The sequence below is a fragment of the Tripterygium wilfordii genome, chromosome 17, assembly GCF_013401445.1.
Source record: "Tripterygium wilfordii isolate XIE 37 chromosome 17, ASM1340144v1, whole genome shotgun sequence".
In the NCBI taxonomy this organism is placed as follows: Eukaryota; Viridiplantae; Streptophyta; class Magnoliopsida; order Celastrales; family Celastraceae; genus Tripterygium; species Tripterygium wilfordii.
This window is the reverse complement of record NC_052248.1, coordinates 2275074-2288698: the sequence shown is the minus strand read 5'-3', so window position 1 is coordinate 2288698 and position 13625 is coordinate 2275074. Positions and strand designations below refer to the sequence as shown.

General features: G+C 36.4%; 2 protein-coding genes across 3 annotated transcripts; both read left to right on the top strand.

Annotated features, from left to right (window-relative positions):
• Positions 1–232: 232 nt before the first annotated feature.
• LOC119982226 (cytochrome c oxidase-assembly factor COX23, mitochondrial) lies at positions 233–3310 on the top strand. Of its 2 annotated transcripts, XR_005464323.1 has the most exons (4): positions 233–409; positions 1438–1514; positions 2581–2698; positions 2986–3310. XR_005464323.1 is itself a non-coding variant. In XM_038825489.1 (3 exons), exons 1-3 carry the CDS (start codon positions 310–312, stop codon positions 2626–2628), a joined length of 225 nt encoding a protein of 74 aa, XP_038681417.1. In that variant the 5' UTR covers positions 234–309; the 3' UTR covers positions 2629–2824. The 2 variants fall into 2 exon arrangements, 1 of the variants encoding a protein (XP_038681417.1); XM_038825489.1 differs by lacking the exon at positions 2986–3310 and having other exon boundaries at positions 234–409; positions 2581–2824.
• Positions 3311–4396: 1086 nt separating this feature from the next.
• Positions 4397–9587, top strand: LOC119982600 (putative casein kinase II subunit beta-4). Its single transcript, XM_038826068.1, has 5 exons — positions 4397–4952; positions 6120–6338; positions 8201–8310; positions 8403–8568; positions 9124–9587. Exons 1-5 carry the CDS (start codon positions 4694–4696, stop codon positions 9252–9254), a joined length of 885 nt encoding a protein of 294 aa, XP_038681996.1. The 5' UTR covers positions 4397–4693; the 3' UTR covers positions 9255–9587.
• The last annotated feature ends 4038 nt before the right edge of the window (positions 9588–13625 follow it).

The window sequence follows — 13625 nt, the reverse complement described above, 5'->3', positions numbered from 1 at the left end:
ATATAATTTATTACGTTGAACTTGGTTGGATCCTGATGTGATTCCCGGTTGAATCATTAAACCGTGAATCCAAGAATTTTCCGATTGGATGACCGTTTTCAAAACCATGCTTGCATCCTTCCGTCTTTTTTACAAAAAATAAAAAATAAAAAAAGAAAGGAAGAAGAATAAAAATGTAAAATAATCTTAAAAGGTCAACTTGGGTCCGAAGTAGAGATCCGACCCCTTTACCCTGGTAGAGGAGACGAGAAATATGTATATGTAGCACTTGTTGCAGTCCTGCCAAAGCGGTAGTCGGTGTAAGCGAGAATGGGTCCGGGAGCTGCAACTGCAAGCGAGCCGCCATATCCAAGTACTGCGAGACTTTCTGACTCTCAGTGCTACGATCAATACACGGCCTCTCTGAAATGTATGCCCTTTCCTTCGAATAACTTTATCTCTTTCGATCAAATTGGAACCTTTTGTTTTGGGTTCACTTCTCTCCTTGATTTGGTATTGCGCTGGTGTTTTTTTTTAATTTTAATTTATGGGTCCTTTGTGGAACTTCTTATCGAGTTGGTTTTCAATAAGGGGTGATGCAATTCGTCCCAAAATTTGAAGAGGTTAACGACGGTTTTTGTTTTAGCGATTGGTCGTACGAGGTTCTCTTATGAAATTTGTTTATCTTTGAGTGAATAACAGTGAAGTTTTGAGATCATGAATAATTGATCGGGTTAAAATTTGAAGAAGCAGGCCTAAAATTTGGCTTTGGTAGATGTGGATGTACTATTCATTGTGAATACTCTTTGATAATAGTCGAATATTATGATTTGCCTGTGTTCAAGTATGAGAGATTAAAGTGATCTCCTCCTCCTCAGTATCAGGTGAGATGCAAAAATAAAAGATCATACAGAGTTTGCTTCTGTTTTCCGGGTTATCATCTAAAGGCAATATGGTAGAATATTTAGATGTGTAATTGAACTAAGATCATCGGGGGATGTCTTAGGTGCTTGAGCATTATCAACAACTTAGTCCATTTACGTTCATAAGGTTATGAGGGTTTCACTATTGTAGGAGACAACCCCATTCCTGTATTTTCCTGTCTTAATTAGCATTCTAGGCATTGCATTTTTTTTAAAAAAAATTTCTGTGATTTTCCTGTGTATTTTCGTGCGTTGATGAAGCTGGACTTGTTATGGAGTTTCAAGGGTGATGTGGTCATGAAAGTAGCTGATGGGTGGATGTTGCATTAAACGAGTTTATGCCAAATTGTACATGGTATAAATGAAGTTACTGATGCTCTGTATTTTGGTCCTAAATATTATGACTTCTATTCCTTGTGGCATATCTCCTTCTGGTTCTGGTTGACCTTTTCACCTTATAAAAGTATGGCAGGTTTAAAGGTTAAGAACATGACATATATTTACTCAAATTTAATTCCAGAGATAAACTTTTCAGGTTTGGAAGTATTTAAATCTGATAAGAGTAAATGTCAAGAACATTTTGACATATACAAGGCATGCAAGAAGAAAGAGGTATGAATATTCTAATTCCATTAATTTTCAGATGCTATGCGTGTATAACATTGACATAGATAGACGAATTTTGATGTTGGAACACTGACATGTATTTTTCAACATCTTATTTGAGTACTTGATTTCAAGTTTGTTGTTGCTACTTGAGTTTGTATTGGTTGTGATTTGACTTCTTGTTAGTTACTGTGGATGTTATCAGTGTTTACATTACAACTCACCCAATGGAAACTAAGTTTGCATTTGCAGTTTTTGCTTGCTCATTGTTAGAGGTAACATGTTGTGCCTAGTAAGAATTGAATCTTGTTCATGTGAGTGGCTAGTGGCTACTCTCCAAAAAAGGAAAATTCCCAATGTTTTGGCAAATGCATTAATCATGGAATCTCCTTTTTTTCTTTCTTTTAGGGTTTAGCGTAAAAGATAAAAAGTAAGGGTTTAGCATTTAGGGTTTAGGGTTAAACCCTAAATTATGAGAATCTCCTTTAGAGTAAAAGATAAAAAGTAAAAGCCTTGAAGCCTTAGTGTATGCCAGATGATGAAATCTTTATGCTGGATGACCTCAAATCTCACAACTTTAGTAAATAACTGATGTTGTCAAAGTGTTGGTAATGCATATTTAACTGTCCTTGTTTGCCCTGGACTTTTTAAAGGGTCCAGACTTTTGGGCTTCTTCTAGATCTTGTATTCTGGTACAAGCCATTTTGTCTTAATCAGTTAATCGCATCAGAACTGTGGTGAAATGCACAAATGAGAGTTCAACTCAAGTTTCTGCTAGTGCATGTAAAATCATCATTAAACTGGAGTCATTTGACATGTTTTGAGCTTTGCATCAAAGAATTACTCCGTGAGCAATTCTATTTCAGTTGCAGTCTAATTCTTATAGTTTCTATCAATATTGGTGGTATTGCCTTAATACCTCGAGGGAGAGTATAAAGTCATCCAATTACTTTTTAGTTTTATCCTGCATGCCACGTCTAAATTTTCCCCATCTCTGTATTGATAAATCTTTCATTTCCACTAGTGCTCACATGGTAATTCTTTTAGAATTGTTTATTTTTGTTGAATACAGAGGGAAGCTCGATTGGAACGCAACAAGAGTCGATCCTTATTCTCATGAAGTCTCTCTCTCTCTCTCAGAGATCTGAAATTCATACTTGGGCAGTGGATTGGTGGGAGTTTTTAGTTGAGTAAGTGCAAAGTGCTCTGTTTTAAATTTAATACTGTCAATAATGTGAGATGTATCCGGATCCTAGGACTTTGTAGAAACAAAGTTGCATCAAATTAATTCTAATGAATAATATGTTAGTTTCCTATGTGGTCTGCTATTGAGAATTAGATGGCTGTAGATCATCATCAGCTCAGAATGATTCCATAAAAACAGAATGAAATGCACCCATTTTATTGATAACTAGAGGAATTTTTTTGGGTCATGATGGTTAAAGCCTCTTCAATTGGAGACTTGTTACATATGCAGGCTGTGCAACTGCCCTGGACTCTGGGGAGTGATGGTATTCCGGTGAGATGTGAGAGACTTGACAGAACAAGAGAAAATAACTTTTTTAACTCTGTCATGGCATAGTGTTGGCAAAGGCAGGTACAGGGACGGACTCCAAGTGGCATGTAAGCGTGGGGAGTCTTGCAAGCCCCTAAAATTCCATTGCAAAATCTTCCTGGGTTAAATTGTTGTGCATCAGGTCCCCATAGATCAGTACTCTGTTGTAGTGTTGGGATTGGAATCGTGATGTTTAGATCTTTCTGAATGTCTCTGAAAAAAATATCTTCCATTGCTTCTCTGCTCACAAAAGCTGCAGGTGGGTAAGCTGCCAATGAATGGTTATTATAGGAAGATTTAGAACAAACATCACTAGCACCCACAAACTTCATGGAAAGCTTTCTATGAGGTCTGTTTGAGTCCGTCAGTAGATTCACCATTTCCTGTTCAAGAGTTTTAGAGGTAGTGGTACAATATGCCAGTTACTTCCTAGATAATATCATACAATAGTAGGGCAGTATTGAGGTAAAATTCATGAGCAATAATCTTCCTCTGATGGGCCCAAAATGGGCCACTAGATGATAGAATACCCGGGCCTATGATTGGCCCGCTGACTTTGGCATGAGAGGAAGGCGGCTTTCCCAGGCCGAAGGATGTGCATGGGCTGATTTCCTTCACCAGATCTGTCTGTTTGTGTACACTTTGCTAACATTGCAAAAAGATGGTTGAACCTAAATGGGAAGAACAGAGCAGCAATGAAAGAGGTCGCACAGCAGTTGGAAAGTTATCAGAATGTGATAAATAGGTTCAGTCATTCTACAAGAGATCATGAAGAGCTGCTTCAAGACATAGGAACTGATCAAACAAGAAGGGCTTGGAAGGAGTTTTTTTGTTCAATAACCAAGTCCAGAGACTAGTTCTTTAGTCGTTGATCTCGTCTATTAACAATTGGAATATTTTTATTATGCATATTCTTATTATCTCGTTTATTAACAAGGCATTTTTCTAATTCAAATGAGTTGGGTTTTGACCCATAATAACTCATTTTTTGACCTAATAAATTACGTTTCGATCTGCAATAGTTGCCTAGCTGGGCTAACTAAGAACAGAGCCAACGCTGATAATATTATTGAAATGTATGAGGGTGTGGATTTTTGACAGGTAACTCTCAGCACAAGCTGCGGGAAATGGTGATTTTAAGTCCCAGCCGGGTTTTTCATGTGATCCGGATGTATTTGTTAGGTGGGCAATTGGGTGAATTCGATATTATAAAAAAAAAAAAAAACACTCTTGCCTGATTGTGGTTTGTGGATCAGATATGGGGCCTGTGACAAAAGAAGCCCAACAGCCCCAAGATAGAGAGAGGAAAATAAACAGTATAGACAATAGAAACAAGAGGACAGAAGGAACCTTAAGAGGAGCTTGTACCTGCAAAAATCTACCTCCCTTTCTCACTTCTTTCTCCAGCACATATTGTAAACCCTAGTTTTCTCCGATATTCCACTCTGTCTCTCTGTGAATCTTGGCGTTATCTATCTAGATCTCTCTCAATATTCTCACAATCGCATCCGTTTTCGGCCCTGCAAAACCCTAACTTTTTCCCTTGTTCCCCCTAATCGGGGCATGTTAGGTCTCAGAGGTTGAAACTCTTGCGCCAGAACCTTGGGTGCTTGAACTTTAGGAAGGAAGTATGTACAGGGATCGAGGAGGCGGGGTTGGGAGGTCGGCCAAATCAGAGATTGTAGGAGGAAGAGGGCCCTTGGATCGAAAGCGCATCGTGAATGATGCTCTGGACAAGCACCTAGAGAAGTCCTCTCCGTCCACTTCGAGGGGGATCAACACTAAGGATAAGGAGAGATCGTTGGTCACTTCCACTTCCACCGGAAAAGCGCAGCTTGATCACCGTGACTCCCGCTCCGCCTCCCTCGCGAAGAACAAAGGCTCTGATGGTTAGTCCTTACATTTTTCTTTTTTATTTACATTTCACTGTTTTTCCTCTTCATGTGAGAACCGGTGATTTGGTTTACCTGGTGCTTGTATTGGGGGAAGTTTTTATTTGTTTCTAACACTTATGGCGCGTGGGATCTGAGTTGCAGGTAGTATTGCAGTTTCCAGCTCAAGTTTATAAAGTTTATTAATTTTAATAGGTGGTTAGTTTAGTCTTAGCTTTCTTGCTTAATAATGAGTAATTAAGTTGCTTTTTATTTCTTAAAGGGCATCTGAGAATTGAGATTCCTGTGTTTCTTTTTTGTTCATGGGACATCAATTGCTGTATATCTTCTGTTTATAACTTAAATGTTTTTTTCCTTGCATTTAAAAGTTTAGGCATGCTAGTAGTATTATTATTGAGATAGTAGAAGCCATTTTAGAAAGTTGATTTTTTTTCTCTGTTTCATTGGAAGCAATGTTCTTATAGAAATTGTGTCTGATTTTTTTCTTTTTAAAAATATCTATTGGGCTCTTAGAGGGTTGGAATCTTCCTTATGTAATATTGAATATGTAAGGGGTTTAGAGGCGGGGTGGAGGATCAGTGGGATTTTGAGGGATCTGGTTTTTACGTGTTTCTTTCTAGGTGCTCTTTGATAAAGTTCTTTTTCCCATTAAAAAAGGAACATTTGACAGTGTGTGAGTGTTCGCTTTCATTTTGAAGCAAAATGGAAATACTTTGGAGCTTTGTTTTTTTGCCATCTATATTTGAAAAGTGAACTGATTTAGGAGATTGGTTTCAGCCCTTCTGGAGCAGACAGCTAATTTTGGGTTTATCTCATCCACACGTGAAACTTGTTTACAGCTTTTTTTTTCACAGATTTTCTTCTGGCGATGTCTAAGCGTGAAGTTTACATGCCAAGTCGTTTTCTGAGCGTTTTTCATTTCTTAGCTTCTAAATTTTATCTGACCCAGTTTTGCTATGATGCTATATGCTCTAGTGGCAAAGTTGCAATTTTGCTAATAGTAGGGCAGATAATAGGCTCAGATGAGGGTTGATGTGAAAATCCACCTTTTGGACCTTTCCATATTTCCGAAGGCTAGAGTTCTTTTTTTGTATACGTGTTCTTTGGGTAGCGTTTTTTGTTTTAAATCTGCTGAGGTTGCCGCCTTATTGGCACAAACTGCAGAGGAATCTGAAACCGACAGTGAAGAGTCAGATGTCAGTGGTTCTGATGGAGATGACACCGCTTGGATTTCATGGTTCTGCAACTTGCGAGGAAATGAGTTTTTCTGTGAAGTTGATGATGAATACATCCAAGACGATTTTAATCTTTGTGGCCTGAGCAGTCAAGTTCCTTATTATGATTATGCACTTGATTTAATTTTGGACGTCGAATCTTCTCATGGTAAGCATTCCTTTGTGTCAGGTTGGCTTTAATTTTCTTGCTTGCAGACATATGTGTAGTGTGATCTTTTAAGCTCTAATTTTTGAGGTGGGTATTACTCTAGTTGATTCACATCTCCGCTATACATTTATCTTATAAATATTGCCTTCTTAAACTTGCATAATTTCTTGTTGTACTCTCTCCTGAAGTTTTCATTCTGAAAGGTGAAAGGTTTATTAGCTGTCCCTGATTTAGACCAAACTCGGAAATTTATTAATTGTCTTGCTGAAATGAATTTTCATTTTTTGAGAATTCCTCTCATTAGATCTTTAGTTTGGGTGCAATTGTATAGCAATCATACTGTCTTGTTAACATTTGTTGCTTGTTATTCATGTATCAAAGCTTGTGGTGATTTGTGGATCTCTGTTTTTGGTTTTATAGATGTCGATTTAGAAATGCATGGCGGTAACGAATCGGAGAGGGTAGGAAGTGAAGTGGAAGACCTAAAAAGACATGAAGTAGTAAAATTTGATCCTAAATAGAAATGCATGGCGGAAACGTGCACACATATGGATTCCCTTTGATTCTTCTTAGTGACTCATGTAGCCGGCCCCGGCCCCAATTTTTAGGATAAAGGCTACGATGATGATGATGGTGATGATGAGATGTCAATTTTAATATGTAGTTGAGCCCAAATCTAAAAAACCATATACCAACATTTTTTTTAAATCGAGGGAATCCTATAGGTGAACATGTGACCTAGTAGTAGAGTTGCAGCGGTGCAATCTGGAGGTGACAGGTTCAATTCCTGAAAATAGCCTCTCCATATAACATGTGGTGGTAAGATTCTGCGTACATCTTGCATGTCCCCGACCTCTGTGTTGTGCACAGGTAAACCTTTTACTCTTGAAGTGACCCCTGACCCTGAGCATCTTTAAAATCACAGTTTTTTTTCCCCTTCGTGCATAGGCTCGAACTATTGTTTCCCAGCTGAAAGCACTATCCCTAGTCAACTCATACATGAAGTGGAGAATAAATCCTCTACCATCATTTTCATCAAAATTAATTTTTATGTCTTAACTCCTTAGTTTGAAAGTTATCCTAGAGATTGCATCTGCAGTGAATGGATACATCTAGCTTTTTCATAACATCCCAATGCCACTGCCTTGATTATCTTGAACTGTAATTTTGTGGTTGCTTTTCCTTCTAGTACATGAAATAATATGTCTTGAAAGGTCTCCTTTCTCAATAAAAGTAATGGAGGCATACATGTTTGAGTGGAGAATTCTTATTCTGTTCTTGCATTGTTTTTCAAACATAATGTACCGTTTCACTGAAGTTTTTCCACTTCGTATTGGTTTCCTGATAGTACTTTTTAACCTTGTTGATGTGAAGTCATATACCACTATCAGGTATCTCACTGTGTTACGTTGCATCATGCTTCTGCTTCTTGTTTTTCTTTATAAATGGAAGTTGAAGTGGAAATTGAGATATTTGGTTTTTGTCCAAGTGGTTCTTGAGTTCAGAAACACATGATCTTAATAAATTTTCACTTGGGAATCAGTAATTTCTATGGATGGAATCATGGAACACAATAATACACTCGTTGTGAGAAGTATGGTTGATTATTGGAGTTAGTTCTTAATTGAGATACAGGAGATATTTTTGCAGGGGTTCCAAGAGTGGCTTTAGCATGTGATTTGGCATGGTAATGTAACTTTCTTGTAGAGAAGCATGTACTTCTGAGCCATGACTTTGCTATTCACCTTTCTTTCCTCCCCCACCCCCCAACTTCTTGCCCTTTGTTTATGTGTCTGCGTCTGTTTGTACACTGTTGTTGTTAAAGTCACCTACTCACTTCTCTGTGTTATGGGCATGCACAGGAGATATGTTCACTGAAGAACAGAATGAGTTGGTAGAATCAGCGGCTGAGATGCTGTATGGTCTGATTCATGTGCGGTACATATTGACTACGAAGGGAATGACTGCCATGGTAATGTTCTTTGTTTCATTTGTCTATTCTTGAAATTTGTTTGTACATTTTGTGTCATTTTGGTTCTAATGTTGGCATTGGAATTTTCATAGTTAGAGAAGTACAAAAACTATGACTTCGGAAGATGTCCGAGAGTTTACTGTTGTGGTCAGCCGTGCCTTCCTGTTGGTCAGTCGGACATTCCTCGTTCGAGTACTGTTAAAATATACTGTCCTAAATGTGAAGACACATATTACCCTCGGTCCAAGTACCAAGGCAGTATCCTTGCTTCGTGAGATTTCTATTACATGAATTTGCATCTGCATGTAATTTTCTCATCGTTATATGATGTTTTTGACCTTTACTTTTTGTTGAAGATAAGCATGTTTACCTTATCGTTGGAAATGATTTTACTAAAAGCAATGAATGGACAGGCAAAGTCTTGCAACCTAGAGGTCACGCGTTTAATTCCTGAAAACAATCTCTCCACATATTATGTGGGCTAAAATCTGCATACATCCTGTTTGTCTCCGATTGCATCCATTGTGGGAGCTGGGTGCACAGAGTTGTTTACCTTTGTAAGCATGTTTGCAAAATGACTCTTGTGATTTGTTTATTCATTTCATATTTACATTCCTACTTCTTCTTTTTTCCTCCTAATGTGTACCGAGTTGGATCTTGTATTCATCTCCTTTTGGCACTGGTAATTTCTCCCTCCTATCATTTGTATGTTTTGGTTCATTTGCTTTTACTGTGGCTTCATCTTAAATAAGTTCTCACCCCTTTTTTTTTTCTTCCTATTCCTGGTTTATAATTTTCCTCAACGATACCAAGATATTGATGGAGCTTATTTTGGTACCACCTTTCCTCATTTATTTCTTATGACATATGCACACCTAAAGCCGCAGAAGCCAACGCAGAGTTATGTCCCAAGAGTTTTTGGCTTCAAGCTTCACAAGCCCTGAAACTGGAGTTGGAAGCTGGGATTTCTCATTGTCCATTAGTGGTGGTCGATCTCGCTTGGCCTTGTGCTCTGTTGAAGTATAAAGGGCTCCCTATTCTCTAACCAGTGAGTTTCCAAGATTATTATGATTGTTGTATCCAGTGAAATGTTTAAAAATGCAGTAGTATCCAATATGGTCAAGTCTGACCTCTTTAATTTTAATTCTTGAATCTAACAGAGTGTTTGCAAGTTTTTTCCCCCTAAATTTGTCTTGTTTGGTTTGAGAATTATTTAATGTAGTTTCACCTTTCTCATGTTTGAACAACACGTCCAGTAATACCTAGCTCTTTTTAAGCATTGTTTGTAATCCCATCTGTTTGGAGATTCATTGACAAGGGTGGTTCAGATTTGCTATGCAAAATGTCAAAACCGTGTATTTGTAGTTGAGATGTGTTGACTTGTGAACAAAATAATGATAATAAATTAGAGCATAACTCAATAGGCGTGTCCTTTGAATAACCCGTTAAACTCAAATTTGGGTTGGAACATGGTGTCTATTAGGCACTTGTAAACTCGTCTGATAGGTTAGTTGGATTAAGGTCTAGTGCAAATCACTTGAAAATAGTGGCGTCAATTTAGAATCAAACTCTCAATTTCAGGTGAAATTTTTTACGTCATTTGTATATTCACTCGACGGGTTAGTTGGGTTGAGGTTCAGTACAAATTATTTAAAAATGATGGTGCCAGTTTAGAATCAAACTCTAAATTTCGGGTGAAATTCTTTACGTCTTGAGTCCGGATCAATTAGGTTAGTACAAATCATTTAAAAATGGTGATGCCAGTTTAGAATCAAACTCTAAATTTCAGGTGAAATTCTTTACGTCTTCTTGAGTCTGGACTAATTAGGTTATGGCAAAATAGTTGTTGAACATAGACACCTGCTTAGGGTAGAACAAATAAGCTCTTTCTAGTACACAGCACACCCATACTGATAACAAATGCAAGGATTGAAATTGACATGTCACACTCAAAGTAGTCCATTCCATGGCCATCAATATATTATCTTTTCTTTGTGAAAAAATAAAGTAAAAAATAAATATTATTTTCGTTAGCTGATTGAGCCTCTCATTTGATTAACCAAATCCAAATGCAAAGGAAGATTCGGAATGGCAGTTAAGTAATAATACGGAAAAGGGAAGTCAATTTGTAGGGGATTTCTGACTTACTGTTTCCTGTATGACAAAGCATGTGATGCCAAGTGGCAGCGAAATGTTGGTTTGTCATTTTCTCTTTTGTTTTGACGGACAGACGGAGTCCTGTTTGTCATTGCCCTTCATGTGACTTTAAACAAACCCAGTCAGATAAGGCGATCAAAACAAAGTAATTACCCATTTTTATCAACACACTTGTCAAAGTCAGGACAAACGAATCATAAAATTATAAGATTTATAATCTTAAAAAATAAATATAAAATCACAAAATATTATTTTATACAAATAATTAAATAATATAATATTCCAGAGATAATAGAAATATTAAAAAAAATTTATTGTTATTTGTTTATTGATTTGGTATCTAAAAAAAACCTAAGACAAAACTATGAAAATCAATATGTAAAATTTAAAGCACAATAATCATGTTTTTAAAGCTGGTAATTCATAATTTATATTTTCAATTCTAGATAAACTATTTATAAAATCAATAAAAACAACAATTGATCGGCATGCTGAATTTTTAAATCCTTTAATTAAATAATGTAAACCCTAGGCCAATAAAGCAACAAGTTTCTACACAACCACTCTTTTTTTTTGGTTATTTGTAGTGGTTTTTTTTAAAATACCACAGAAAAATATGTTTACGATTGGAATAGAATATTAGACACATATGTCTAACCCAATCGAATTGTCAACCAAACCACATTTTGTTTGTCACAAGCACACATTTTGATACAATATCAAATAAAAATAAATCTATAAACTAATAAGAGATACAATAAAACAGTTGAAACTAAATAATATAAGAGAAATAGTAAAATAATTTTAAATATTCATGTGCAAAATATACAGTCAAACATATAAACTTGTAATCATCAAGGGGCAGTTGGGTGATAATAAATTTTTGTAGCTAAGAGATCTAAGTTTGACTCTTTATATTAGTATATTACTCTTAACCATTTTTTAAATAATTTTCAGCATTTTTTTTCTCAATATATTTGAATATAACCAAGTAGACCACTTGAATGCTTATAGATGTGCATGAACATTTCTTCAACCACACTTTTGAAATCCATAAAATCTCTTCAAGAATTCTTCAACTATGTGTCACATGCTTTAAAAAATCCAAATTGAATTGATAATTATTATGTGGAATAATCCATAAACTCATACTTGGATTGCACTTTCATAAATTGGATCACAAATCCCATTATTTGGGCGGAAACATGTGTTTATTGCAAATCGTTATATTAAGCACTTTTTTAAAAAAAAAGGGATAAGTATCACAGATACCCCTGAACTTATCAAAAAGGGTCAATTCAGCCCTTGTGTTTTTTTTCGTGTCAAATCAACCCTTCGACTTTAAATAATGGGTAACGTTAACCCTTCGCACTCTTTTCCGTTAAAAAAGTCTGACATGGACTCAATTTTGTGACATGTATTTGATTTTCTTAAAAATATAAATTATGTGTATAATATGACATGGCATTTTTAGAAAGAAAAAAAAAACGTGACCATGAAAAACTAGGGTTTAGAATTGGGGATTATGATTGTTTCAAATTGGAGTTCACCGGATCATGACTGCGTCGCCGATTCTTATATGGAAACAATCGTTGAGACCGGAATGTGCATTATGGAAACTACCCCCTAGGGATTCTGAAGGCATGGGACCTCCGCTAATGGAGAGGAAAAAAAAGTAAATGATGGTGCGATATACACTGATGCCAAGCAAATTTTCATCTAGGTCAGCCTAAAACTTGGAAGAAAGTGATGGACTTTTCAGTTTTGTTAAGTTGAAGACAAGGTGTATGTGTTTTGTCTTTAATGGCTGATGTTGTTCTACAAAATCATGCAGTTGAGCTTGCAGGAGGCGTATTGCCCATGGTGGATTGGCCAGTTCTTTTGTTTGAGTTAATTCTTCAAAAATCCTAAATTCATCTTTAAAAACCTAGTTCGACGACGGAATTTTGAACATTTGTGGTCATTGCCTTTGATCTGAGTTAATTTCGACTTCTAAGGGGGGATCTAAGAGGGAGCCGGATGGTCGCCGGAGATGATGAAGTTTTTTATTGAATTTTTTTAAAATAATAACACCTGTCAATGTTTCATTGATCAATGCCTTTGGACTGCCACGTCAAATATTACAAAAAAAAATTAAAAATACACATCATCAACTAACGGCATGTTATGACGGAAAAGAGTGTGAAGGGGTAACGTGGCCCATTATTTGAAGTCGAAGGGTTGATTTGGTACCAAAAAAAACACGAGGGTTGATCTGACCCTTTTTGAGAAGTTCAAGGGCATCTGTGATACTTATCCCAAAAAAAAAAATATATTTCTCATAGGATGGCATAATGACCCACAAACCATGTGTTAGACAAGCATATATTAATTTCATATACTATGATAAACGTGCAAATCTGGCTTGGTTTGCTAATGTCTCAAGTGGATTCAAATTAGGCGAATTTCGTTGATGCTAATGGTGAATTGGTGATCTCTGGACTGAACGATGAACAAACGTAAATTATGGAGTCTCTTCAATATGTTTTTCTTTGGGAAAGACACTTTGATGCTTAAGTCAGAACTCTCGCAAAAAAAATATGAAAAATTGTAAGTAAATCTTTACCTGATCGGAGTGCTTTTTTATAATGGCGAACTAATTCTAATTCATACTGGAATTGGAGTTTGGTTTTCTATGTCAACTAGGAGACATTTAACTTTATTCTTTGAGTTGGATTAGGAGTCTTCTTCTAAAGGTCTTTGTTGTGTTTCGAATACTGCTCTGTTACTCATTTTCGTCGAGATATGTTTCTCGACATCGAGGTAGGCATCTCAGGGTCGAGATATGCAAGGTTTTTGGGAATCTTTCCCTTGTGTTCTAGATTGGGTCGAGAATTTTACCAAGATAAATAGCCTGATATCTACCTTGAGGTTGTTACGTGTCAGTTTTGGATTGATGGGTGAATTATGTATCATCATACTAGTTCGATAGGGGAATAGAATACACACTTTGCAAAAAGAGAAGACTCCTTCCTAACCAAAACTAGGAGTTTATTCAAGTGGAAAAGTTAAGGAGATGAGCCCTTCAGTACCTATTAGTTTATGTGAAAATCAAAAACTCACTTGATATGGACCAAAAATTACCATATATATAACATTAACTAGAAGAAATAGATAAA

Coding starts and splice junctions, on each gene's coding strand:
- LOC119982226 (XM_038825489.1), top strand. CDS start 310: ATGGGTCCGGGAGCTGCAACTGCAAGCGAGCCGCCATATCCAAGTACT. Junction 410..1,437: donor ATACACGGCCTCTCTGAAAT/GTATGCCCTTTC, acceptor TAAACTTTTCAG/GTTTGGAAGTATTTAAATCT. Junction 1,515..2,580: donor AGGCATGCAAGAAGAAAGAG/GTATGAATATTC, acceptor TGTTGAATACAG/AGGGAAGCTCGATTGGAACG.
- LOC119982600 (XM_038826068.1), top strand. CDS start 4,694: ATGTACAGGGATCGAGGAGGCGGGGTTGGGAGGTCGGCCAAATCAGAG. Junction 6,339..8,200: donor GGACGTCGAATCTTCTCATG/GTAAGCATTCCT, acceptor GGGCATGCACAG/GAGATATGTTCACTGAAGAA. Junction 8,311..8,402: donor CGAAGGGAATGACTGCCATG/GTAATGTTCTTT, acceptor GAATTTTCATAG/TTAGAGAAGTACAAAAACTA.